Here is a 27,109-nt window from a genome sequence, read left to right on the forward strand (position 1 = left end):
TCTTTCTTCCTTGCTTGATCTTTTACTTGTAAATATTCCTTTTCCTTCCTCTTCCTTTCTTTATTCCTTTACTTACCTTGATTTTTTTTCTCTTCCTTTTCCTTTCATGCTTCCCACTCCCCTCTTCGATTTCTCTTCTTCTCTGTGCTCATACTTTTCCACTTTTACCAAAATGTTTCCTGAAGAAAATGATTTCTACATTTCTGCATCATCCTCTTCATGCATCAGAGACCTGCCCTTTAATGACAGTGCTCATGGGGACCTTGCATGCCTCCTGTTCAGGAACAAGTGTCCCGATCTCCAGAAAAAGTCAAGCAAATATTGTCCCTACACCTCCTCTCCCCTTCCCTCCCCGTTTGGAAGAAACCCACACTCCTCAGACTCCAGTCCCCTCCTGCACCAGCAATAACACAGCAAGGCAATAACATGACAAAGAACGGCTGCACTACACCAGAAAATGCATACACCTGCCTTGGAATCAGAAGACCAATCCCCAGGTACTTTGACATCAGTGCAAACAGGCTCCAAGAAGCACAAACAACCCATGAAATCCTCTCGCTTTGCAACTCAAATGCATCACAGCCCAGCGCACCATTCTGCCACAAACACTGAAAAAGCACAGTGCAACCACAGTTCCTAAGAATTCTCCACGTATTTCAGTGAAGAGTGAAGAGCTCTTCTTCCTGCCTCATTTTCCACCTGCTTGATGAATGAGAAACTCTTGCCTCTCCTCTCAGCAGATAAGCTCTGCCAGAAAAACACAGCAAGAACGTCCATACTCAGGGGCATTAGCCACCAAGGAATACCTCTCACTCAATGCCATGATCCACCCAGAACTACCTGTGAACCTTAACCCACGGCACTTTCCCTGAGAACATGCTCTCTACTCCCAACACATCTGTTCTGAGAAACACATTAGAGGCCCTCCTCCATCTCTGCTGGCTGCCAACTGCCCAAACCATGCTAGAAGAAGCAAGAAAGAAATGAGAGCAGACTGTGGGGCTTTGTTGGTCCAACCCAGCAATTATAAAGTATTTCATGTTTGGAAGGAAGCCACAAAGAGTGTTGAGTCCACCTCCCAATCTACACATGCTCAGTCAATCCAAGATACCACAACTAAATAGGAATAATGATAACTAAATAGGCATAATGGGCAAATAGGCACAGCTGTCTCTCAGACTCATCTTCTTCAGCAAGAAGTGACTTACCTGTGGCATCACTACTTGCTTCTTCAGAAAAGAAATATTTTCAGAGCAGGAAACTTGTTCTAACACTAACAGAGACAACTGGGAATGATGGACAGAAAATAATTACCGGCATTCTAGAAAAGCCTTGATATCATTGGGCAGAGCACATTGCTCCCAAGTGCATTTCTATCATGGCAAAGAGGCACCACAAAGCTAAGGAAGGAAATTGTCTCATCAGCCTCAGCTCAGGAGCACAGAAAAGTCATCCTACAGACCGACAGGAAATTACCCAAATGTTTGAACCCGGACAGCTGCCAATGCTCAGGATCTCACATTACCTGGTATTACCAACTCACTGCTGACATGAGAGACAGAAAAACAAGACAGTGAGGCTTTGGCAAGAAAGGAGAAGAAAGACAATCCAGTTCTACTGTATTGAAATGCATGAAGGGAACAATTGGGCATAAGGATATGAAGAACGTATGGGGAGCTGAAGAAATCCCAGGTATTGGTAATGTCTGTGGAGCATTTTCTTGACATTTTCTACTAGAATCCTCTGTCTCACACCCTGGGAAATGGAAACTCCCCCTAAGCACACATTCTCCACTCCCTCACCAAAGACACAGACTGTGTTCTACAGATCATCTCCCCCAGGCAAGACCCTTCCCTGCTGAAGGTCACCCCCATCACAACACACACCCAGGCCGTACCTGGTGCCACTTGCAGAATCTCTTTCACAGTACCACAAATCCTGCCACAAGAATGTCCTTTGCATAACCTCACCTTCCCTTACAATTGGCACAAAGAACACGTGGAGGGATATGAAGGCCCCCACTGTCTTCTCATCTGCATATACTTCATGGTTTATGCATTTCCAGCAATCTCTGGTGGAAACACCACAGAACATAAGAACTGATTCCATAAGAACTTTATGACATAATAGCATGTCAGTTCTCACCCCAGTCCACATGGATTTTGCACTTTGAGAGAATGAGAGCAAATGCCAAAGCACAAGTGCACCTTACAATATCAGCTGGGTGGGAGAATTTGTACCACAGAGAACCACAGCTGGGTTTTTGAGAAGAGTTTTGTGTGTACGTCAGACATAGAATGAGCCACCTGTGACAAAGGGACACGTAACTTCAACCCAGGGCAAATTTTCATGTCCAGAAGTATGGGAAGTTGAATTCACAAAAAGGGCAGCTACATTATCACGTGCCTTTAATAATTAGCCTGGGGAGGACCAAGGAACCATGATGGAAAGTTCTGTGGCTGTGGAAGCTACTATAGATGCCCACCACTACAAAAGGACAGGAGGTTGAAGTGCTCCCCTCCTAGAAAAGGTTGTCCAAAACAGGAATCAAAAACTTCATTGGGAATTAGTCAGCAGTCTGCACAGCACATCCTCTTTCCCAATGCCTTGTCTGCCTCGGGCAGACAGCAGCACAAGGGACTGTTTCTGGTGGGAAATATTCATAACCTCAAGGGACATGATGGGCAGTAAACTACCACAGAATTAACTCAATACCCTGAAGGCCTTCAGCTCCATACCCTTAGGAATGGATCTTGGGAAGGAAATCTGTACCCATCTTGCCTCATCATTTTCTCCAGGCATTCCCTCCATTCCCTCTTCTGGGAAGTGTTCTAGAGACAAGAACATCATCTCACATTCCTGTCTTCGTATGACAAAACCCAATGTTCTTCCCAGGGATTTCCTCTTCCCACAGACTGGGAGGTCACACCTCATACTGTGACATGGTCAGGGCCTACTCAGCACCACTGCCATGCTCACCTCAACTCCTGTGGCTTCCCCAGTCTCAGATGGAAACATTACCCACTTTGGGAATGCTATTTATAGAGGGGATGGCAAGACAACTCTAAAGGCGATGGCCATTGACAGCATGCTGTGAAAGACCAACCCAAATGCTGAAAAATACATCAGTGCCAACAGTGATACCTACTGCACAGGAAAATGTGGTGTTGAGTATGGGCTGAATTTTTGAGGTTTCCAGGGTTTTTTTAAGGGTGTGGCTGTTGATGCAAATATTAAAATAACATGAAAACACAACAGTGTATGCTCATGCCACCTCATGGGACAACCCACCTGAAATCCACTTCAGAAAGGCAAGACAAAAAAAAGAAAACATACACTTTAGGTCACGCTCCTCAGCCTGCTCACTTTCTACTGGTAACAAGAATAAAAACATACTTGGAGAAAGAAAAGTGTTTAAGTCTGTCCCTGCTTTCACATTGACTCGGGTGAGCCAAGCAAATGGGAGAATTTACACCATGAGGAGAGAGAAGAGTGAAGTCACAATTGTCACCTTGCATCACCCCTCTTATGGAGGAGAGTCAGAGTACAGAGTTCTTCATAAGAAACCACATTAAATACCAGCATGATCAGCAGTCAGCACAGTAAATAGTACCTAGGGCTGTCTCAGGATATGGTCCATGGGCTTCCCAAGGACTTTCAATTCCATCAGACAAATCTCACTTCTCAAGCTCAACCTTGGTACCAGGAAATGGCCAGGGCCTCCACAATGCCACAATGCCTCTGCAACCTCTCACTGCCTCCTTTACCTCCACAGGGCTCTCTGCAGCAATCACCAGCAATGAGAGCACCATAAATAACATACACATGGTGTCATATAGACCACACCCAGTCCTCTACTCTTCCTAAAGGTGATGCCAGAATAACTCCACATGGAAATGGCATTGGCTTCATGCTGCGATAGAATAACTGAGTCATTGACAAGCACCCCAACATAAAGGATTACATTGTTTCTGTAGGAAAATTCATGTTTCAGGTTTTGTTATTAGGGATTTTGGTGCTTGTTTCGTTGTTTGAGTTTCTTCTCTGTTAGTAAGTTTCCAGGGCTTTTGAAAGGACGTGGCTTCTGATACAAATATTCCAAGAATATCATAACAACTGCTCTTTGTGCCAATTCTCTGGCCAGGAATGCAAGTCTACAACCGTTCCATCAATGACAGCACAAAACTTCCATACACCTCATATTATATATGCTGTGCTCAACAGACTCCCTGTAACTGACCCTTTGTGTCTTCTAATGCTTCAGCTTTTCTGGATGGAAATCCTAATCACCTGCTAATTCCTCTCCTGAAATGTTGGACATTTATTTGTAGACATGGTATCAGTAGATCTCTAACGACAAAGAGCATTGATGTGATTATCTGATGGAAAAAAACAAAATGCTGATGACAACTGCAATGTAAGCCATAATATCCATACAGGTGTGTTTGTGTGTTTTTTAGGATAATGTTTCCAGATAATTCACAACTCTACCAGTGATTATACAAATATTAAAAGAACATCGAGAGAGGCAAATGTCAATCTCCAGCCATGAACAAAGTACATGGAATGATTTTGAAGGGGAAGGGGGTTCTAGAAAAAAAAAAATCCCTTTTCTTACACCAAGTCTGAATCTCTAACCTCTGTTTAAACAGTTTATAATGCTCTCCAGAAAACCAACACACTGGGAAAAGCAAAAAGGAAAAGCCCAAGAAGGCCTTGCCAGGTACTATAACCAATCTGCTGGGAGAATCAGTGGGGGAAACTTACACCACAGAGAGAGAAAACCTTGAGCCCTCAGCTGTAGCCTTTCAGCACGTCGCTTGCACTGGGGAGGACGAGGGCACAGTTTCTGACAATGCTGATACCTGCAAAATCAGCGATCACTAAAGGCAGTTAAGTGGCACATGGTGCCTGGGGGATGCTCATCACTACAGCCCGCGTGTCTTCACCTCCTTCAGCCAGAGAGGGTTAAAACGCTACACACCAGCGAGCAAAAGCTTTGTCTGCAGAGCTCACACCTCGGCGCCCCTATTACCACAATCAACACAGATTTCTTTCGACAGGAGAGCAAATAGAGGAGATAACAACTCGAGCTCAGAGTAAGAAACCTCAGCTACGGTCCGTGAACTGCTGCGGAATACCCCGAAGACATTTCCCCAACTCAGGAAGAGCTGAGGGGCTCCGGCAGGGACGCAGGGGCAGATACAAAGGCGCCCTTAAGATTTTGAAGAATCAGACAACATCGCAGAGCCCTCAGGCCGCGCGGGGCGGAGCCGCTCTACAAGCAGGAACTACCCAGGGGTCGGGTGGGATGTGGCAGAGGGGGGAACGAAAGAGTAAAGGCGAGGAAAGCAGAGCCACTGACCGTGTGGAGGAGAGCGGAGGGCTCCGGCTGCGTGTCCTTGGGCGCGGCGCCGGGCGGCGGCGGAGGGAAGTTGGGGCTGAAAACCATGAGGTCGCTCTTGGCCGCGCCGTCCGCCACGCACAGGCTGCGGCTGTGGCGCTGCGAGTACGACCAGCTGCCCACTTCGCTGGCGCACACGAGCGTCGTGGGCCCGGGCCCCGAGAGCACGGCCGCCCGCGGCGCCCAGCGCGACGCCACGTACAGCACCACGGCCAGCAGGAACAGGCTCGACACCGCGCAGATGGCCACCACCAGCCACACGTTGGTCGCCGCGCTCGCCGCGCCGCCGGGCCCCGGCTCCGCGCCCGCCGCCGAGCGCGACACCGACAACGACGACGACAACGACGAGGAGGATCCCGCGGCCAGCGCCGCCTCGGCGGCCTCGAGCAGCGACACGCTGAGCGTGGCCGTGGCCGAGCGCGCCGGCTCGCCGTGGTCGCGCACGACGATCAGCAGCCTCTGGCGAGGCCCGTCCGCCTCGTCCAGCGCCCGCGCCGTGCTCACCTCGCCGCTGTAGAGCCCCACGCGGAACGGGCCCTTGCCCCGCGGCTCCCACAGCTCGTAGCGCAGCCACGCGTTGTAGCCCGAGTCCGCGTCCACGGCGCGGATCTTCGCCACCACCTGCCCCGCCGGCGCCCCCCACGCCGCCCACGCCCACAGCGTGCCCGGCTCCCACACCGAGCCCGCCCCCGCCGCCGCCGCCGCCTCGGCCGCCGCCGCGCCCGCCTCCGGTGCCGGGCCCGCGGGCGGCAGCAGCGCCGGCGCGTTGTCGTTCTCGTCCAGCACGAAGAGCTGCACCGTGGCGTTGCCCCACAGCGGCGGCTCCCCCGCGTCCACGGCGCGCACCTCGAACTGCAGCACCTGCAGCTCCTCGTAGTCCAGGGGCTGCAGCGCCCACAGACGCCCGCTCTCCGCCTCCAGCGACACGTAGCTCGACGCCGCCCGCCACCCGCCGCCGCCCGCGCCGCCCTCCCACACCGAGTAGCTGACGCGCCCGTTGCCCGCCTCGTCCGGGTCCCGCGCCCACAGCCGCGCCAGCTCCGCGCCCGCCGCGTTGTTCTCCCGCGCCAGCACCGTGTACACGGCCTGCGCGAACGCGGGCGCGTTGTCGTTCACGTCCGACACCGGCACCCGCAGCCCGCGCCTGGCGCCCAGCGCCGGCGCCCCGCCGTCCTCCGCACGCACCTCCACCTCGTACTCCGACACCCGCTCCCGGTCCAGCGCCTCGCGCAGCACCAGCGAGTACGAGCCCGCGAACGTCGCCTCCAGCCCGAACGGCGACGCCGGCCACACCCAGCACCGCACGCGGCCGTTCTCCCCCGAGTCCCGGTCCGACACGCTCAGCAGGGCTACCACCGTCCCCACCGACGCGTCCTCGGGCACCGGCACCGACAGCGACGTCACCCACACCTCTGGCGCGTTGTCGTTCACGTCCAGCACCTCCAGCACCACCTTGCAGTGGCCGGAAAGCGAGGGTGTACCCTTATCTGCTGCATCCACTTGCAGGCGGTACAGATTAACATCCTCGAAGTCTAAGTCACCCGTAAGGTGGACCTCTCCACTATTTTTGTCAATTTGGAAAATGTCTCTTCCATTCTGCGGGGACAGAGTCTGTAGCGAATAGGAAATATTACTGTTCGCCCCTTCATCCAGATCCGTGGCATTTAGTCTGATCACCAATGCGCCGCGTTCTGTGTTTTCGGGCAGCTGCACTTTATACACCGACTGGTTGAATTGGGGCATGTTGTCGTTCACATCCAGCACCGAGATCACCAGCTCCATTGTCCCCGTCAGAGACGGCCGGCCCCCGTCACTCGCCGTCAGCACCAACCGGTGAACGGGAATCGTCTCGCGGTCCAGGGATTTCCTGAGCACCAGGAATAAGGACTCACCGTCCTCCTCCGTTTTTTGTAAATCCAGAGAGAAATGCTCGCTGGGGCTGAGTGTGTAGGTGAGCTGCGCATTCGCTCCGATATCCGCATCCGACGCGCCCTCCAGCGGAAAACGAGACCCCGGCAGAGTGGTGAATTCCGCGATGCTGAGGTTTTTTCGGGCGGCGGGGAAGACGGGCGCATTGTCGTTGATGTCGGTGACCTCCAGCTCCACATGGAAGACGCGCAGCGGCCGCTCCAGCAGCACCTCCAGGCGCAGCGCGCACGGCGCGCTCTTGCCGCACAGCTCCTCCCGGTCGAGCCGCGAGCTCACCAGCAGCGCGCCGCTCGCCCCGCTCACCTCCACGCTCGCCCGCCGGCCCTGCGCCACCAGCCGCAGCCGCCGCGCCTCCGCCTCGCCCGCCTCCAGGCCCAGGTCCTGCGCCAGACGGCCCACCACCGTGCCGGCCTTGGCTTCCTCCGGCACCGAGTAGCGCACCTGCCCGCCCGCCAGCGCCCAGGCCGCCTGCAGCACCAGCACCCGCAGCACCGCCGCGCAGCAGCGCTCCTCCATCCCTACCGCCGCCGCTCCGGCCGCCGCTCCGGCCGCCGGCCCCGGCCCGGGCCCCGCACGGCTCCCCGCCGCCGCCCGCTCGCACCGGCTCTGCTGCCCGGCCCGCGCCGCCCCCCCGCGCTCACAGCCGGGCTCTCCGCCGCACCGGGGCGGAGCCGCCCACACGCCGTTCCTGAGCCTGCAGCGACACCGTGCGCTGCTCCGCCGCCTCACACGCTCCGACACCGCGCCTCTGCCTCCGCTCCCTCATGGCCGTCTCCTGCTCCGACTCTTCCTCTATCTGCTTCTTATTTTTCATATTTCCTTTTCTTTATCACTTGCTATTTGCTTGCATAGCCTTGCCGTCCTTTCTTCTTCCATAATTTCTCTGGATTTCATTGTTTTACATTTCATTTCTCTTTCCTACTTTTTCCTTTATAGTCTTCCTATTATTTTCTATTGTTGCATCTCCTGTTCGCTGTCCTTTTCACTTATTGCCCTGCCCTAATCTTTAAGCCATCTTCACTTCCATTCCAATCTTCGATCTTCTTTACCCCCCCGGCAATTCTCCCGTTCCCTCCTGCGACGCGTCAGGCCATCATTGTTGGAGTTATTAGCGCTAATTATGTTATATCTTCACTAATTATGGTATATCAGCGTCGGGGCGCGGGGCAGCATCGGGGGAAAGGAGCCATCTCTACTCTAAACATAAGGTCGGTTTTTGCTTTATCTTCATTCTATTACTTCCATTCTCTTCTTTACTTCCTTGCACCCTTTCTGTCTTCCTTTTAACTTGTACAGTCACCTTCCATGATGGATCCATTTCTCCTTCATTATCTTTTGCTACTATTTATCTTTTGTCTTTATTTCCCTTCTATTTCGTAGTTATTTTTCCTTATATCTTCTTCATGCTCGTCACTGTCATATTTTTTACATCCTCCTTCTCATTTTCTTTCCTTATCTCTTACGTGCTTCTATTTCCTTTACTAATATTCCTTCCAAATGTTCAGATAATATTCTCCATGAACATATCCTTCGAAAACGTTCTCATTCCTCTTCCTTGCAACTATTGCCTCCATTGCTTCTTTTATTCCATTTCTTCTTTGTACTTTTTCTTTTATTGTTTTATATTTTTTTCCCTTTGCTTTTTCTTTCCTCGTTGTGCAGTCATTTCCCTCCACTTGTCTGTTGCTTTCTTACTTATATCAATTATTGGTTTTTTTTTTTTTTTCATTTAAGGAAATGTTTTTCAAAGCTACAGCACCACGTCATGAAGCACAGACATTCCCATTAGCAAAAGGCCTCTCCTCTTCCACCTCTCATTCCTCATGACAGGAAAGAACCTTCTTGTTTTCCTCCACTGCCATGCACCTGCAGATTCCTCTCCCTTCAGAATACAATCCACGTTTGGAGCCTTCAGTCATCTCAAGGACCCAGAAATAAATCCACAAAGCAATCATAGAGAACAGCTTTGTTACATCAGAGAAGAGTCCACCTATGCAGACATCTAATACAAAAAATTCTCAAGAGTCTAAGTAACCCAAGGAAGTCTCTCCTTTACAAAATCAAACCCTTCAGAATCCAGCATGATAATTCTCCAAGAACACTGCAAAAAAAAGCATGATGACACCACATTCCTCATTTACCTGGGTGAAGAGCAACTCTGCCTGACTCATTTTTCACCTGCAGAGCTATTACAAAATTCACCATGTCACTGACACTGAAAGCATCCTCTGTATGCCCAACACATCTGCTCCTAGAAAAGCTTTAAGGTCACTTCTCCATCTGCCTTTGCTTCCCTCTTCTCACCTGTGCCAGGAAGCAGCAGAATCAAATGACAGCACAAAATGTGCTCCAAACCTACAGGAATTTCAGTGCAGGCAATATTTAGTCAATCCAACGTGAAGATAGCACAGCTCAACAGGGCACGCCTTGAGAGGCTGCCTGGAACACAGACTGGCTGGAGTTAAAGGAATAAAGGAGGGATTTATTGAAAGGCCTTCACAGGATACACCTTGGGCAGTACACGAGCCTGGCTGAGCCTACACCCAAGATGGTCACAAGTTTTCACATTTTTATAAGTTTTGGCCCATTCACATTTTGGGGTTAATTGTCCAATTACATCTCCAGGTTATGCAGTCCCATCTCCCGAGACTGCTCTCCTCAATTCACTGCTGGTTATACTTTTTGGGCCTGAAGCTGAAATGGTGTCCTTGGTTCTCAGGCTGGAAAAGGAATGTTTTCAGAGACAGAACTGTGAGGAGAACTTGCTAACATTTTACATAAAGTTCAGAGTTATATACTAATGCAGTACAGAATCTGCAAAATATGAAAAATGCAGTACAGAATCAGGAAAATATGGAAAATATGGAAAATATGTCAGTAAAGCTAAAAATTAAGGCATCACAGGAACCAAAGTACACTTGTCTTTCACACAGCCTCTTCTGGAAAGAGTAACTCACCTGTAGCATCACTGCTTGCTGCTTCAGAAAAAGAAACTCCAGCACCAGAAGTATTTGTTTCAAGGGACACTCTCCTTTAGTGCCAGCTAGAAGACCAAGAACAGGGAGATGACTGGTGCCATGGCCCAAGAAAGGCTGGCAGAATGACACAAATTTCAAAAAGTCTTCTGTTTTACCGGGAAAATTCCACATCAAAGACAAATGATTAAAGACAGGGATGACAAGTCCTTTCATAAGCTGTAATATCACAGGGAACAACAGAAAGCAAGAACACAGAGAGCTGCTGGAGGGCCTGAGAAGCTCCCAGAAGAGCAGCACCACACCGTGGGCATTTTCTCAAGGCTTTCTGTTGGCATCCTCTGTCACAAGGCATGGGAAATGAGATCTCCACAGCTATCCAGACATTCTCCAGTTCCTCCACAGCGATGCAGGCTGTGTTCTACTCAGCATTTGTACTTCCCTGGGGCAACACTCATCCTCACTCTAATTCACCCTCCCCATCACACAGGCCCACGCCTTATTTATTGCCACACACAGGATCACTGCCAAAATATCAAACATTGCTCAACCTCAGCAACAAGCCCTGCCTGTAAACCCCATCTGCAGCTGATCCAGAACCTTGTACTTCCTCATCTTCCTTCATGATCACCACAAAGGATGTACAGGATGTCTAAAAGCTCTTCCCAGCTACATGATCTTCAACGTGAATGCTTTGCTCCTTTTCAGTAACCTGGTTTTGAAACACCACAGACCTGCAGGTTAGAGTTATCAGAAGTGCTGTGATTAGAGCTGGGACAGCTCTCATAAACAGATTTATTCCTTCAAGCAAACACAGCAAGTGCCAAAGCACAGGAGCACTCACAATGTCATCTCTGTTGACAGATTGCACCACACAAACTGGGCTTATCATACAGCTTTTTGGGTGTTCTTGCAGATATCAGAACAATCCACATGTGACATCAGGACCATCTCTACTGAGCCCACTCAAGCAGTGCACAAGTAAAGGAATTTGAGCACAATAAGATAACAACCACATGTAATAAAATAAATCCCTGTAAATCCCACCTGAGGAGGAGAAAGAATCATCATGACAAAATCTACAGCTGTGGAGACAACTGTGAAAGCCCATAGCTACACAAGTACAGGAAGCTGAAGTGTTTCCCTCCCACGACACCTTGAAACCTTGAACCTGAAGAAGTTGTTTCCTCAGACAACATTCTGCACTCTCCATCTCAGCAGCTCTTACCAACACATGGCCTACACCAGGCAGGCAGCAGCACAAGTGACAGGCCCTGGTGGAGAGACTCGTAAGGGGACATTGTGGCCATTTCAGTATCACACTCTCATCTCATTATCAGCAAGGCCTCCCACTCCAGTCCCTGAGGACCTAGGAAAGCATCCTCAACAACAACACTCAGTTCCCATCCTGTCTCACCCTTTACTGCACAAATCCTTCGCTCCCCCATTCTGAGATGTGTTCTAAAGGCAAATATATAATCTCATGATATTTTCTTTTATGATCCATGGTCTCCCCAAGGGTTTTCACTTTCCCCACACAAGTCTTTCTGCTGCTCAAGGGCACCTCTCCCACCAGAAAAATGCCACTCCCTACTCTATACAACAGATCAGAGTTTCCTTTCCTAACACAAGGTCCAGCACAACCATTGCTTATCCTTCCCAGCAATGCCACACTGTAGAAATCCACGAATGGTATCACCAACACAGTACATAGGAGATGCTCTGCTGCCGACACCTCATGATTTCTAATGCTTCCTTATGGGGAATTCTATTATCGAAGGTGATGTTGGAACTTTTAAACAGCACTGGCATTGATTTTGTGCTCCAAGCATCAAAACTCTGGCAAGGACACTAATATTTGATACTTCCTCTGTTGTAGAATGCTACCTAAAAATTGGTGGGGAAAGGTGATTCATTGATTTTGGGGGTTATTTGTTTGTTTGTTAATTACAGTAGTGAACATTGCCACTTTTAATGCCCATTTAAGACTTGCTCATCGATGTGAAATTGTTGCAAATATTGAGAGAATGTTAAAAAAGAACAGTGTACTTCACGCTACCTCTCAGCTCAAAAATGCAAATCTTCAGAAAGGTGAGCAGGAGGAAAACAACAGAAAAATTTGCCTTGTAAAACACACACCTTGGGTCACACTATCCTCCCTGAACCCTTTATACTGCTAACCAGAACAGCATGATACTTGCAAAACAAACATAGGGAGATCATAGGAAATCTTGGACACAACTACCCTATTTTCTAAATGAGTCTCATAGCAGAACAGTAATAGAGAACTTTCGTCCTTGAATATCCACTTCACACCCTGCATCATACCTTCATATGACCATAATGAAAAAGGAGGAGGGCAGTTTTCAATAAAAAGACAAATGGATACCAGCACGGTTGTCAGTCAGCAATGGCAATGAGGTTGTCCACAGCGCCTGCGCGTCTGTCACCAACACAGCCTGGCTGTCTTGAACTCCTTCACCCAAATGGGGTGGAAATGCTACACATGAGAAATAGAAACCCCATTACTGTCTGCAAATCTCAAACCTCCAGGCACCTCTAGTCGCACAGTAAATTAATTCAATTCTAGAGCAAGAAACCTCACCGTCTACACGACGTGCTCACGGATGCTGCCTGAATCTATATTCTGGACACACTCAGACAGAGCTGGGAGATCCAGCAAGGTAGGGCTGACAGATGCAAATGCACCTTTGCCATCCCTAAGGAGCCGCTAAGTACCCAACGCCCATAAACCGTGCGAACTGAGCCCGGCTTCAAAGAGCAGCTTCTCAAGAGGGCGGAGGGAAAGGAGCAGAGAAGGGAATGAAGGAAGGAGCACTGACCGTGTGGAGGAGAGCGGAGGGCTCCGGCTGCGTGTCCTTGGGCGCGGCGCCGGGCGGCGGCGGAGGGAAGTTGGGGCTGAAAACCATGAGGTCGCTCTTGGCCGCGCCGTCCGCCACGCACAGGCTGCGGCTGTGGCGCTGCGAGTACGACCAGCTGCCCACTTCGCTGGCGCACACGAGCGTCGTGGGCCCGGGCCCCGAGAGCACGGCCGCCCGCGGCGCCCAGCGCGACGCCACGTACAGCACCACGGCCAGCAGGAACAGGCTCGACACCGCGCAGATGGCCACCACCAGCCACACGTTGGTCGCCGCGCTCGCCGCGCCGCCGGGCCCCGGCTCCGCGCCCGCCGCCGAGCGCGACACCGACAACGACGACGACAATGACGAGGAGGATCCCGCGGCCAGCGCCGCCTCGGCGGCCTCGAGCAGCGACACGCTGAGCGTGGCCGTGGCCGAGCGCGCCGGCTCGCCGTGGTCGCGCACGACGATCAGCAGCCTCTGGCGAGGCCCGTCCGCCTCGTCCAGCGCCCGCGCCGTGCTCACCTCGCCGCTGTAGAGCCCCACGCGGAACGGGCCCTTGCCCCGCGGCTCCCACAGCTCGTAGCGCAGCCACGCGTTGTAGCCCGAGTCCGCGTCCACGGCGCGGATCTTCGCCACCACCTGCCCCGCCGGCGTCCCCCACGCCGCCCACGCCCACAGCGTGCCCGGCTCCCACGCCGAGCCCGCCCCCGCCGCCGCCGCCGCCTCGGCCGCCGCCGCGCCCGCCTCCGGTGCCGGGCCCGCGGGCGGCAGCAGCGCCGGCGCGTTGTCGTTCTCGTCCAGCACGAAGAGCTGCACCGTGGCGTTGCCCCACAGCGGCGGCTCCCCCGCGTCCACGGCGCGCACCTCGAACTGCAGCACCTGCAGCTCCTCGTAGTCCAGGGGCTGCAGCGCCCACAGACGCCCGCTCTCCGCCTCCAGCGACACGTAGCTCGACGCCGCCCGCCACCCGCCGCCGCCCGCGCCGCCCTCCCACACCGAGTAGCTGACGCGCCCGTTGCCCGCCTCGTCCGGGTCCCGCGCCCACAGCCGCGCCAGCTCCGCGCCCGCCGCGTTGTTCTCCCGCGCCAGCACCGTGTACACGGCCTGCGCGAACGCGGGCGCGTTGTCGTTCACGTCCGACACCGGCACCCGCAGCCCGCGCCTGGCGCCCAGCGCCGGCGCCCCGCCGTCCTCCGCACGCACCTCCACCTCGTACTCCGACACCCGCTCCCGGTCCAGCGCCTCGCGCAGCACCAGCGAGTACGAGCCCGCGAACGTCGCCTCCAGCCCGAACGGCGACGCCGGCCACACCCAGCACCGCACGCGGCCGTTCTCCCCCGAGTCCCGGTCCGACACGCTCAGCAGGGCCACCACCGTCCCCACCGACGCGTCCTCGGGCACCGGAACCGACAGCGACGTCACCCACACCTCCGGCGCGTTGTCGTTCACGTCCAGCACCTCCAGCACCACCTTGCAGTGACCCGACAGCGGAGGTGTTCCCTTATCTGCTGCTTCAACTTCTATCTCATATGTCCGAATGTCTTCATAGTCTATGGTACCCGCCAGATAAATTTCTCCAGTCTTCCCATTTAAAAGGAAAATGTTCATCCCCTTTTCAGGAAAAGTATTACTCACACTAAATGTCACTTCTCCATTACTTCCCAAATCCGGATCTGTCACATTCACCCTCGCCACAAGCGTTCCCTCGGCAGCACTCTCCGGCAGCTTCACTTTATACACCGACTGGTTGAACTGGGGCGCGTTGTCGTTTGCGTCTAGCACCGAGACCACCAGCTCCATTGTCCCCGTCAGAGACGGCCGGCCCCCGTCACTCGCCGTCAGCACCAGCCGGTGCACGGGAATCGTCTCGCGGTCCAGAGATTTCGTGAGTACCAGAAAGAGGGATTCTCGGTATTCCTCACTGCGGTGCAAATCCAGAGAGAAATGCTCGCTGGGGCTGAGTGTGTAGGAGAGCTGCGCGTTTGCTCCGATATCCGCGTCCGACGCGCCCTCCAGCGGGAAACGAGACCCCGGCACAGACGATTCCGCGATGCTGAGGTTTTTGCGGGCGGCGGGGAAGACGGGCGCATTGTCGTTGATGTCGGTGACCTCCAGCTCCACATGGAAGACGCGCAGCGGCCGCTCCAGCAGCACCTCCAGGCGCAGCGCGCACGGCGCGCTCTTGCCGCACAGCTCCTCCCGGTCGAGCCGCGAGCTCACCAGCAGCGCGCCGCTCGCCCCGCTCACCTCCACGCTCGCCCGCCGGCCCTGCGCCACCAGCCGCAGCCGCCGCGCCTCCGCCTCGCCCGCCTCCAGGCCCAGGTCCTGCGCCAGACGGCCCACCACCGTGCCGGCCTTGGCTTCCTCCGGCACCGAGTAGCGCACCTGCCCGCCCGCCAGCGCCCAGGCCGCCTGCAGCACCAGCACCCGCAGCACCGCCGCGCAGCAGCGCTCCTCCATCCCTACCGCCGCCGCTCCGGCCGCCGCTCCGGCCGCCGGCCCCGGCCCGGGCCCCGCACGGCTCCCCGCCGCCGCCCGCTCGCACCGGCTCTGCTGCCCGGCCCGCGCCGCCCCCCCGCGCTCACAGCCGGGCTCTCCGCCGCACCGGGGCGGAGCCGCCCACACGCCGTTCCTGAGCCTGCAGCGACACCGTGCGCTGCTCCGCCGCCTCACACGCTCCGACACCGCGCCCCTGCCTCCGCTCCGTCACGGTAATCTCTCTTCCGTGTCTTGGTCCTCTTCCTCGGTGTCTTTCTCTCCTTTGGTTGTCCGGGTTTTTTTGTTCGTTTTGGGTTATTTTTGGGGTTTTTTTTCTTCGCTGTTCATCATATTTCCTTTCTTCTTTACTCCACTTTTTTCATCTCTCTTTTTATGTTCTAATTCTGTATTTTAAATATTTTTGTTTATTTTATCTTTTTATACATTTTTTTCCTACACCTTTTTTTTGTTGTTGTTGTTGTTAGGTTTTTGGTGGGTTTTTTTTTGTTTTGGTTTGGTTTTTTTCCTTAATCTATTTGGTTTTTCTTCTGTTTTACTTCTTTCTTCTCTTCTTTCTCCATATTCTTCTTGCCCTGCAGGTACAACTTTTATTGCCCTTTATCTTTTATTTCCATCCATCTTTTATGAAACTGTCCCAAGTTGCTGATGCTCTCCCATGGAGTGATCGCGGTAATCAGTGTAGGAGCCATGAGCTCTAATTACAGGGCATCATCTCCTTCGCACGGGACAGGAGCCAAACTGGTGAGCACAGGTACCAACTTCACTCAGTGTTAGAAGAGAACATCTGTGCATCCTGGTAATCTCTTTGACATACACCCTCATTGATTTCTCCTCCTTGTCACCTTCCTTCCTTTATTTCCTTTCTTCTTTCTTTCTTTTTTTTTTTCCTTTGTTTCTCTCTCGGCTTCATCTCATCCCACCTTTTTGTGTACAGAGATAACATTGCTGTATGCCAGCAAATTTATTTAATGTTTAATCTTTCCTTTAATCTTTTTCTCTCCATTGCTTTTTCATTCTTTCATTTTCTTTCTCTTTTCCTCTTCTTTTCCTTGTCCTTCCCTCACTCTTTCTCTTCTTCCCCCTTTGCTTATTCTCTTTTTCTTTTAATGCAGTATTTGCTACATTCTCATTACTAGTGCAGATATACAATTACACAAAATCTCTTGTTCTTGTTGCTCATTAGTCCTCATCGAGGCTTGCACAGGCTTCCTCAGTACCGAGGATACAGAGGTCCTCGACTGCAGAGAGCTTGTAGATAAAATGCTGGTGTATGCTTATAATCTCCTCTATCATCCCTTCTTTCCTCATTTCTCTGTTTCTTCCTTGCTTGATCTTTTACTTGTAAATATTCCTTTTCCTTCCTCTTCCTTTCTTTATTCCTTTACTTACCTTGATTTTTTTTCTCTTCCTTTTCCTTTCATGCTTCCCACTCCCCTCTTCGATTTCTCTTCTTCTCTGTGCTCATACTTTTCCACTTTTACCAAAATGTTTCCTGAAGAAAATGATTTCTACATTTCTGCATCATCCTCTTCATGCATCAGAGACCTGCCCTTTAATGAGAGTGCTCATGGGGACCTTGCATGCCTCCTGTTCAGGAACAAGTGTCCCGATCTCCAGAAAAAGTCAAGAAAATATTGTCCCTACACCTCCTCTCCCCTTCCCTCCCCGTTTGGAAGAAACCCACACTCCTCAGACTCCAGTCACCTCCTGCACTAGCAATAACACAGCAAGGCAATAACATGACAAAGAACGGCTGCACTACACCAGAAAATGCATACACCTGTCTTGGAATCAGAAGACCAATCTCCAGGTACTTTGACATCAGTGCAAAGAGGCTCCAAGAAGCACAAACAACCCATGAAATCCTCTCGCTTTGCAACTCAAATGCTCCACAGCGCAGCGCACCATTCTGCCACAAACACTGAAAAAGCACAGTGCAACCACAGTTCCTAAGAATTCTCCACGTATTTCAGTGAAGAGCTCTTCTCCCTGCCTCATTTTCCACCTGCTTGATGAATGAGAAACTCTTGCCTCTCCTCTCAGCAGATAAGCTCTGCCAGAAAAACACAGCAAGAACGTCCATACTCAGGGGCATTAGCCACCAAGGAATACCTCTCACTCAATGCCATGATCCACCCAGAACTACCTGTGAACCTTAACCCACGGCACTTTCCCTGAGAACATGCTCTCTACTCCCAACACATCTGTTCTGAGAAACACATTAGAGGCCCTCCTCCATCTCTGCTGGCTGCCAACTGCCCAAGCCGTGCTGGAAGAAGCAAGAAAGAAATGAGAGCAGACTGTGGGGCTTTGTTGGTCCAACCCAGCAATTATAAAGTATTTCATGTTTGGAAGGAAGCCACAAAGAGTGTTGAGTCCAGCTCCCAATCTACACACGCTCAGTCAATCCAAGATACCACAACTAAATAGGAATAATGATAACTAAATAGGCATAATGGGCAAATAGGCACAGCTGTCTCTCAGACTCATCTTCTTCAGCAAGAAGGGACTTACCTGTGGCATCACTACTTGCTTCTTCAGAAAAGAAATATTTTCAGAGCAGGAAACTGGTTCTAACACTAACAGAGACAACTGGCAATGATGGACAGAAAATAATTACCGGCATTCTAGAAAAGCCTTGATATCATTGGGCAGAGCACAGTGCTCCCAAGTGCATTTCTATCATGGCAAAGAGGCACCACAAAGCTAAGGAAGGAAATTGTCTCATCAGCCTCAGCTCAGGAGCATAGAAAAGTCATCCTACAGACCGACAGGAAATTACCCAAATGTTTGAACCCAGACAGCTGCCAATGCTCAGGATCTCACATTACCTGGTATTACCAACTCACTGCTGACATGAGAGACAGAAAAACAAGACAGTGAGGCTTTGGCAAGAAAGGAGAAGGAAGACAATTAATCCAGTTCTACTGTATTGAAATGCATGAAGGGAACAATTGGGCATAAGGATATGAAGAACGTATGGGGAGCTGAAGAAATCCCAGGTACTGGTAATGTCTGTGGAGCATTTTCTTGACATTTTCTACTAGAATCCTCTGTCTCACACCCTGGGAAATGGCAACTCCCCCTAAGCACACATTCTCCACTCCCTCGCCAAAGACACAGACTGTGTTCTACAGATCATCTCCCCCAGGCAAGACCCTTCCCTGCTGAAGGTCACCCCCATCACAACACACACCCAGGCCGTACCTGGTGCCACTTGCAGAATCTCTTTCACAGTACCACAAATCCTGCCACAAGAATGTCCTTTGCATAACCTCACCTTCCCTTACAATTGGCACAAAGAACACGTGGAGGGATATGAAGGCCCCCACTGTCTTCTCATCTGCATATACTTCATGGTTTATGCATTTCCAGCAATCTCTGGTGGAAACACCACAGAACATAAGAACTGATTCCATAAGAACTTTATGACATAATAGCATGTCAGTTCTCACCCCAGTCCACATGGATTTTGCACTTTGAGAGAATGAGAGCAAATGCCAAAGCACAAGTGCACCTTACAATATCAGCTGGGTGGGAGAATTTGTACCACAGAGAACCACAGCTGGGTTTTTGAGAAGAGTTTTGTGTGTACGTCAGACATAGAATGAGCCACCTGTGACAAAGGGACACGTAACTTCAACCCAGGGCAAATTTTCATGTCCAGAAGTATGGGAAGTTGAATTCACAAAAAGGGCAGCTACATTATCACGTGCCTTTAATAATTAGCCTGGGGAGGACCAAGGAACCATGATGGAAAGTTCTGTGGCTGTGGAAGCTACTATAGATGCCCACCACTACAAAAGGACAGGAGGTTGAAGTGCTCCCCTCCTAGAAAAGGTTGTCCAAAACAGGAATCAAAAACTTCATTGGGAATTAGTCAGCAGTCTGCACAGCACATCCTCTTTCCCAATGCCTTGTCTGCCTCGGGCAGACAGCAGCACAAGGGACTGTTCCTGGTGGGAAATATTCATAACCTCAAGGGACATGATGGGCAGTAAACTACCACAGAATTAACTCAATACCCTGAAGGCCTTCAGCTCCATACCGTTAGGAATGTATCTTGGGAAGGAAATCTGTACCCATCTTGCCTCATCATTTTCTCTAGGCATCCTCCATTCCCTCTTCTGGGAAGTGTTCTAGAGACAAGAACATCATCTCACATTCCTGTCTTCGTATGACAAAACCCAATGTTCTTCCCAGGGATTTCCTCTTCCCACAGACTGGGAGGTCACACCTCATACTGTGACATGGTCAGGGCCTACTCAGCACCACTGCCATGCTCACCTCATCTCCTGTGGCTTCTCCAGTCTCAGATGGAAACATTACCCACTTTGGGAATGCTATTTATAGAGGGGATGGCAGGACAACTCTAAAGGCGATGGCCATTGACAGCATGCTGTGAAAGACCAACCCAAATGCTGAAAAATACATCAGTGCCAACAGTGATACCTACTGCACAGGAAAATGTGGTGTTGAGTATGGGCTGAATTTTTGAGGTTTCCAGGGCTTTTTTAAGGGTGTGGCTGTTGATGCAAATATTAAAATAACATGAAAACAGAACAGTGTATGGTCATGCCACCTCATGGGACAACCCACCTGAAATCCACTTCAGAAAGGCAAGACAAAAAAAAGAAAACATACACTTTAGGTCACGCTCCTCAGCCTGCTCACTTTCTACTGGTAACAAGAATAAAAACATACTTGGAGAAAGAAAAGTGTTTAAGTCTGTCCCTGCTTTTACATTGACTCAGGTGAGCCAAGCAAATGGGAGAATTTACACCATGAGGAGAGAGAAGAGTGAAGTCACAATTGTCACCTTGCATCACCCCTCTTATGGAGGAGAGTCAGAGTACAGAGTTCTTCATAAGAAACCACATTAAATACCAGTACAGATTTCTTCATAAGAAACCACATTAAATACCAGCATGATCCGCAGTCAGCACAGTAAATAGTACCTAGGGCTGTCTCAGGATATGGTCCATGGGCTTCCCAAGGACTTTCAATTCCATCAGAGAAATCTCACTTCTCAAGCTCAACCTTGGTACCAGGAAATGGCCAGGGCCTCCACAATGCCACAATGCCTCTGCAACCTCTCACTGCCTCCTTTACCTCCACAGGGCTCACTGCAGCAATCACCAGCAATGAGAGCACCATAAATAACATACACATGGTGTCATATAGACCACACCCAGTCCTCTACTCTTCCTAAAGGTGATGCCAGAATAACTCTACATGGAAATGGCATTGGCTTCATGCTGCGATAGAATAACTGAGTCATTGACAAGCACCCCAACATAAAGGATTACATTGTTTCTGTAGGAAAATTCATGCTTCAGGTTTTGTTATTAGGGATTTTGGTGCTTGTTTCGTTCGTTGAGTTTCTTCTTTGTTGGTAAGTTTCCAGGGCTTTTGAAAGGACGTGGCTTCTGATACAAATATTCCAAGAATATCATAACAACTGCTCTTTGTGCCAATTCTCTGGCCAGGAATGCAAGTCTACAACCGTTCCATCAATGACAGCACAAAACTTCCATACACCTCATATTATATATGCTGTGCTCAACAGACTCCCTGTAACTGACCCTTTGTGTCTTCTAATGCTTCAGCTTTTCTGGATGGAAATCCTAATCACCTGCTAATTCCTCTCCTGAAATGTTGGACATTTATTTGTAGACATGGTATCAGTAGATCTCTAACGACAAAGAGCATTGATGTGATTATCTGATGGAAAAAAACCAAATGCTGATGACAACTGCAGTGTAAGCCATAATATCCATACAGGTGTGTTTGTGTGTTTTTTAGGAGAATGTTTCCAGATAATTCACAACTCTACCAGTGATTATACAAATATTAAAAGAACATCGAGAGAGGCAAATGTCAATCTCCAGCCATGAACAAAGTACATGGAATGATTTTGAAGGGGAAGGGGGTTCTAGAAAAAAAAAAAAATCCCTTTTCTTACACCAACTCTGAATCTCTAACCTCTGTTTAAACAGTTTATAATGCTCTCCAGAAAACCAACACACTGGGAAAAGCAAAATGGAAAAGCCCAAGAAGGCCTTGCCAGGTACTATAACCAATCTGCTGGGAGAATCAGTGGGGGAAACTTACACCACAGAGAGAGAAAACCTTGAGCCCTCAGCTGTAGCCTTTCAGCACGTCGCTTGCACTGGGGAGGACGAGGGCACAGTTTCTGACAATGCTGATACCTGCAAAATCAGCGATCACTAAAGGCAGTTAAGTGGCACATGGTGCCTGGGGGATGGTCATCACTACAGCCCGCGTGTCTTCACCTCCTTCAGCCAGAGAGGGTTAAAACGCTACACACCAGCGAGCAAAAGCTTTGTCTGCAGAGCTCACACCTCGGCGCCCCTATTACCACAATCAACACAGATTTCTTTCTACAGGAGAGCAAATAGAGGAGATAACAACTCGAGCTCAGAATATGAAACCTCAGCTACGGTCCGTGAACTGCTGCGGAATACCCGAAGACATTTCCCCACCTCAGGAAGAGCTGAGGGGCTCCGGCAGGGACGCAGGGGCAGATACAAAGGCGCCCTTAAGATTTTGAAAAATCAGACAACATCGCAGAGCCCTCAGGCCGCGGGGGGCGGAGCCGCTCTACAAGCAGGAACTACCCAGGGGTCGGGTGGGATGTGGCAGAGGGGGGAACGAAAGAGTAAAGGCGAGGAAAGCAGAGCCACTGACCGTGTGGAGGAGAGCGGAGGGCTCCGGCTGCGTGTCCTTGGGCGCGGCGCCGGGCGGCGGCGGAGGGAAGTTGGGGCTGAAAACCATGAGGTCGCTCTTGGCCGCGCCGTCCGCCACGCACAGGCTGCGGCTGTGGCGCTGCGAGTACGACCAGCTGCCCACTTCGCTGGCGCACACGAGCGTCGTGGGCCCGGGCCCCGAGAGCACGGCCGCCCGCGGCGCCCAGCGCGACGCCACGTACAGCACCACGGCCAGCAGGAACAGGCTCGACACCGCGCAGATGGCCACCACCAGCCACACGTTGGTCGCCGCGCTCGCCGCGCCGCCGGGCCCCGGCTCCGCGCCCGCCGCCGAGCGCGACACCGACAACGACGACGACAACGACGAGGAGGATCCCGCGGCCAGCGCCGCCTCGGCGGCCTCGAGCAGCGACACGCTGAGCGTGGCCGTGGCCGAGCGCGCCGGCTCGCCGTGGTCGCGCACGACGATCAGCAGCCTCTGGCGAGGCCCGTCCGCCTCGTCCAGCGCCCGCGCCGTGCTCACCTCGCCGCTGTAGAGCCCCACGCGGAACGGGCCCTTGCCCCGCGGCTCCCACAGCTCGTAGCGCAGCCACGCGTTGTAGCCCGAGTCCGCGTCCACGGCGCGGATCTTCGCCACCACCTGCCCCGCCGGCGCCCCCCACGCCGCCCACGCCCACAGCGTGCCCGGCTCCCACACCGAGCCCGCCGCCGCCGCCGCCTCGGCCGCCGCCGCGCCCGCCTCCGGTGCCGGGCCCGCGGGCGGCAGCAGCGCCGGCGCGTTGTCGTTCTCGTCCAGCACGAAGAGCTGCACCGTGGCGTTGCCCCACAGCGGCGGCTCCCCCGCGTCCACGGCGCGCACCTCGAACTGCAGCACCTGCAGCTCCTCGTAGTCCAGGGGCTGCAGCGCCCACAGACGCCCGCTCTCCGCCTCCAGCGACACGTAGCTCGACGCCGCCCGCCACCCGCCGCCGCCCGCGCCGCCCTCCCACACCGAGTAGCTGACGCGCCCGTTGCCCGCCTCGTCCGGGTCCCGCGCCCACAGCCGCGCCAGCTCCGCGCCCGCCGCGTTGTTCTCCCGCGCCAGCACCGTGTACACGGCCTGCGCGAACGCGGGCGCGTTGTCGTTCACGTCCGACACCGGCACCCGCAGCCCGCGCCTGGCGCCCAGCGCCGGCGCCCCGCCGTCCTCCGCACGCACCTCCACCTCGTACTCCGACACCCGCTCCCGGTCCAGCGCCTCGCGCAGCACCAGCGAGTACGAGCCCGCGAACGTCGCCTCCAGCCCGAACGGCGACGCCGGCCACACCCAGCACCGCACGCGGCCGTTCTCCCCCGAGTCCCGGTCCGACACGCTCAGCAGGGCCACCACCGTCCCCACCGACGCGTCCTCGGGCACCGGCACCGACAGCGACGTCACCCACACCTCCGGCGCGTTGTCGTTCACGTCCACTACCTTCAGTTCTACACTGCAGTGACCCGACAGCGAGGGTGTCCCTTTATCTTTCGCCACGATCTCCAGGTCATATGACTGAGTGTCCTCGAAATCCAGCTCCCCTGCAGTTCGGACTTCCCCGGAGTTTTCGTCAATTTTGAAAAGGTCCTGTATTTTGGCAGAAATTGTGTCGCTAAAAGAATAATATATCTCTCGATTAATTCCCTCATCTTTGTCTGTCGCTGTTACCTGGAAAAACAAAGTTCCTGGGGCCGCATTTTCCTGCAGCTGCACTTTATACACCGACTGGTTGAACTGGGGCGCGTTGTCGTTTGCATCCACCACGGAGATCACGAGCTCCATTGTCCCCGTCAGAGACGGCTGGCCCCCGTCACTCGCCGTCAGCACCAACCGGTGAACGGGAATCGTCTCCCGGTCCAGATGTTTCGTTAATACGAGCAGTACGGAGATTTTGTTTTCGTCTTTGGGTTTCACTTCAAGACCGAAATGTTCGCTGGGACTTAGTGTGTAGGAGAGCTGCGCGTTCGCTCCGATATCCGCATCCGACGCGCCCTCCAGCGGAAAACGAGACCCCGGCACAGACGATTCCGCGATGCTGAGGTTTTTTCGGGCGGCGGGGAAGACGGGCGCATTGTCGTTGATGTCGGTGACCTCCAGCTCCACATGGAAGACGCGCAGCGGCCGCTCCAGCAGCACCTCCAGGCGCAGCGCGCACGGCGCGCTCTTGCCGCACAGCTCCTCCCGGTCGAGCCGCGAGCTCACCAGCAGCGCGCCGCTCGCCCCGCTCACCTCCACGCTCGCCCGCCGGCCCTGCGCCACCAGCCGCAGCCGCCGCGCCTCCGCCTCGCCCGCCTCCAGGCCCAGGTCCTGCGCCAGACGGCCCACCACCGTGCCGGCCTTGGCTTCCTCCGGCACCGAGTAGCGCACCTGCCCGCCCGCCAGCGCCCAGGCCGCCTGCAGCACCAGCACCCGCAGCACCGCCGCGCAGCAGCGCTCCTCCATCCCTACCGCCGCCGCTCCGGCCGCCGCTCCGGCCGCCGGCCCCGGCCCGGGCCCCGCACGGCTCCCCGCCGCCGCCCGCTCGCACCGGCTCTGCTGCCCGGCCCGCGCCGCCCCCCCGCGCTCACAGCCGGGCTCTCCGCCGCACCGGGGCGGAGCCGCCCACACGCCGTTCCTGAGCCTGCAGCGACACCGTGCGCTGCTCCGCCGCCTCACACGCTCCGACACCGCGCCTCTGACTCCGCTCCCTCATGGCCGTCTCCTGTGCCATCTCTTCCTCTGTCCGCTTCTTATTTTTCATATTTCCTTTTCTTTATCTCTTGCTATTTGCTTGCATAGACTTTCCGTCCTTTCTTCTTACATTATTTCTCTCGTTTTCATTGGTTTGAATTTCCCTTCTCTTTCCTACTCTTTCCATTATAGTCTTCCTATTCTTTTCTATTCTTATGTCTCCTCTTCGCTATCCTTTTCATTTTTTGCCCTGCCCTAATCTTTAAGCCATCTTCACTTCCTTTCTAATCTTCGCTCTTCTTCACCCCCCTGGCAATTCGCCCGTTCCCTCCTGCGACGCGTCAGGCCATCATTGTTGGAGTTATCAGCGCTAATTATGTTATATCTGCAGTAATTATAGTATATCAGCGTAGGGGCGCGGTGAAGCAACCGGGGGAAAGGAGCCATCTCTGCTCTAAACATAAGGTCGGTTGTTGCTTTATCTTCCTTCTTTTTTGTGCCGTTCTCTTCTTTCTTTACTTCCTTGTTCCCTTTCTCTCTTACTTCTTACTTGTAGTCACCTTCCTTGATAGATACTTTTCTCCTTCATTATCTTTTGCTATTATTTATCTTTTTTCTCTATTTCCCTTCTATTTCGTAATTCTTTTTTCTTTATATCTTCTTCATGCTCCTCACTGTCATATTTTTTACATCTTCCTTCTCATTTTCTTTCCTTATCTCTTACGTGCTTCTATTTCCTTTACTAATATTCCTTCCAAATGTTCAGAAAACATTCTCCATGAACATCTCCTTCAGAAAAGGTTCTCGTTCCTCTTCCTTGCCACCATTGCCTCCATTGCTTCTTTTATTCCATTTCTTCTTTGTACTTTTTCTTTTCTTGTTTTATTTTTTTTTCCCTTTGCTTTTTCTTTTCACGTTGTGCAGTCATTTCCCTCCACTTGTCAGTTGCTTCCTTACTTGTATCAACTATTGGGGGTTTTTTTTCCCATTTAAGGAAATATTTTTCAAACAGCTACACCACAAAGTCATGAAGCACAGACATTCCCTTTAGCAAAAGGCCTCTCCTCTTCCACCTCTCATTCCTCATGACAGGAAAGAGCCTTCTTGTTCTCTTCCACTGCCATGCACCTGCAGCTTCCTCTCCATTCATGACCCATCCACGTTTGGAGCCTTCAGTCATCTCAAGGACCCAGAAATAAACCCACAAAGCAATCAGAGTAGAGAACAGCTTTGTTACATCACAGAAGAGTCCACCCATGCAGACATCTAATACAAAAAAAGCTGCAGAGTCTAAGTGACCCAAGGAAGTCTCTCCTTTACAAAATCAAACCCATCAGAATCCAGAATGATAATTCTCCAAGAACACTGCAAAAAAAAGCATGATGACACCACATTCCTCATTTACCTGGGTGAAGAGCAATTCTGCCTGACTCATTTTTCACCTGCAGAGCTATTACAAAATTCACCATGTCACTGACACTGAAAGCATCCTCTGCATGCCCAGCACATCTGCTCCTAGAAAAGCTTTAAGGTCACTTCTCCATCTGCCTTTGCTTCCCTCTTCTCACCTGTGCCAGGAAGCAGCAGAATCATATGACAGCACAAAATGTGCTCCAAACCTACAGGAATTTCAGTGCAGGCAATATTTAGTCAATCCAACGTGAAGATAGCACAGCTAAACAGGGCATGCCTTGAGAGGCTGCCTGGAACACAGACTGGCTGGAGTTAAAGGAATAAAGGAGGGATTTATTGAAAGGCCTTCACAGGATACACCTTGGGCAGTACACGAGCCTGGCTGAGCCTACACCCAAATGGTCACGAGTTCTCACATTTTTATAAGTTTTGGTATATCCACATTTTGGGGTTTATTGTCCAATTACAGCTCCAGGGTATGCAGTTCCATCTTCCCAGACTGCTCTCTTCAATTCACTGCTGGTTATACTTTTTGGGCCTGAAGCTGCAATGCTGTCCTTGGTTCTCAGCTGGAAAAGGAATGTTTTCTGTGACTGAATTGTGAGGAAAAT

The 27,109-nt window shown here is 52.2% G+C and overlaps 2 protein-coding genes and 1 pseudogene across 3 annotated transcripts; all 3 read right to left on the minus strand.

Moving 5' to 3' along the window:
- Positions 1–4,462: 4,462 nt before the first annotated feature.
- On the minus strand, positions 4,463–10,072 carry LOC146766142 (protocadherin alpha-6 pseudogene; annotated as a pseudogene). The gene has a single exon (XR_014958276.1). The product of XR_014958276.1 is annotated as a protocadherin alpha-6 pseudogene (transcript).
- A 392-nt stretch (positions 10,073–10,464) lies between these two features.
- On the minus strand, positions 10,465–15,992 carry LOC146766143 (protocadherin alpha-2-like). Its single transcript, XM_085591158.1, has one exon. The coding sequence runs from the start codon at positions 15,630–15,632 to the stop codon at positions 13,098–13,100; it is 2,535 nt and encodes an 844-aa protein (XP_085447284.1). The 5' UTR covers positions 15,633–15,992; the 3' UTR covers positions 10,465–13,097.
- A 153-nt stretch (positions 15,993–16,145) lies between these two features.
- Positions 16,146–26,004, minus strand: LOC146766144 (protocadherin alpha-2-like). Its single transcript, XM_085591154.1, has one exon. The coding sequence runs from the start codon at positions 24,855–24,857 to the stop codon at positions 22,296–22,298; it is 2,562 nt and encodes an 853-aa protein (XP_085447280.1). The 5' UTR covers positions 24,858–26,004; the 3' UTR covers positions 16,146–22,295.
- Positions 26,005–27,109: the final 1,105 nt, after the last annotated feature.

This window comes from Lonchura striata, chromosome 13 (genome assembly GCF_050655825.1).
Source record: "Lonchura striata isolate lonStrDom1 chromosome 13, ASM5065582v1, whole genome shotgun sequence".
Lineage (NCBI taxonomy): Eukaryota > Metazoa > Chordata > Aves > Passeriformes > Estrildidae > Lonchura > Lonchura striata.

Coding starts and splice junctions, on each gene's coding strand:
- LOC146766143 (XM_085591158.1), bottom strand. CDS start 15,632: ATGGAGGAGCGCTGCTGCGCGGCGGTGCTGCGGGTGCTGGTGCTGCAG.
- LOC146766144 (XM_085591154.1), bottom strand. CDS start 24,857: ATGGAGGAGCGCTGCTGCGCGGCGGTGCTGCGGGTGCTGGTGCTGCAG.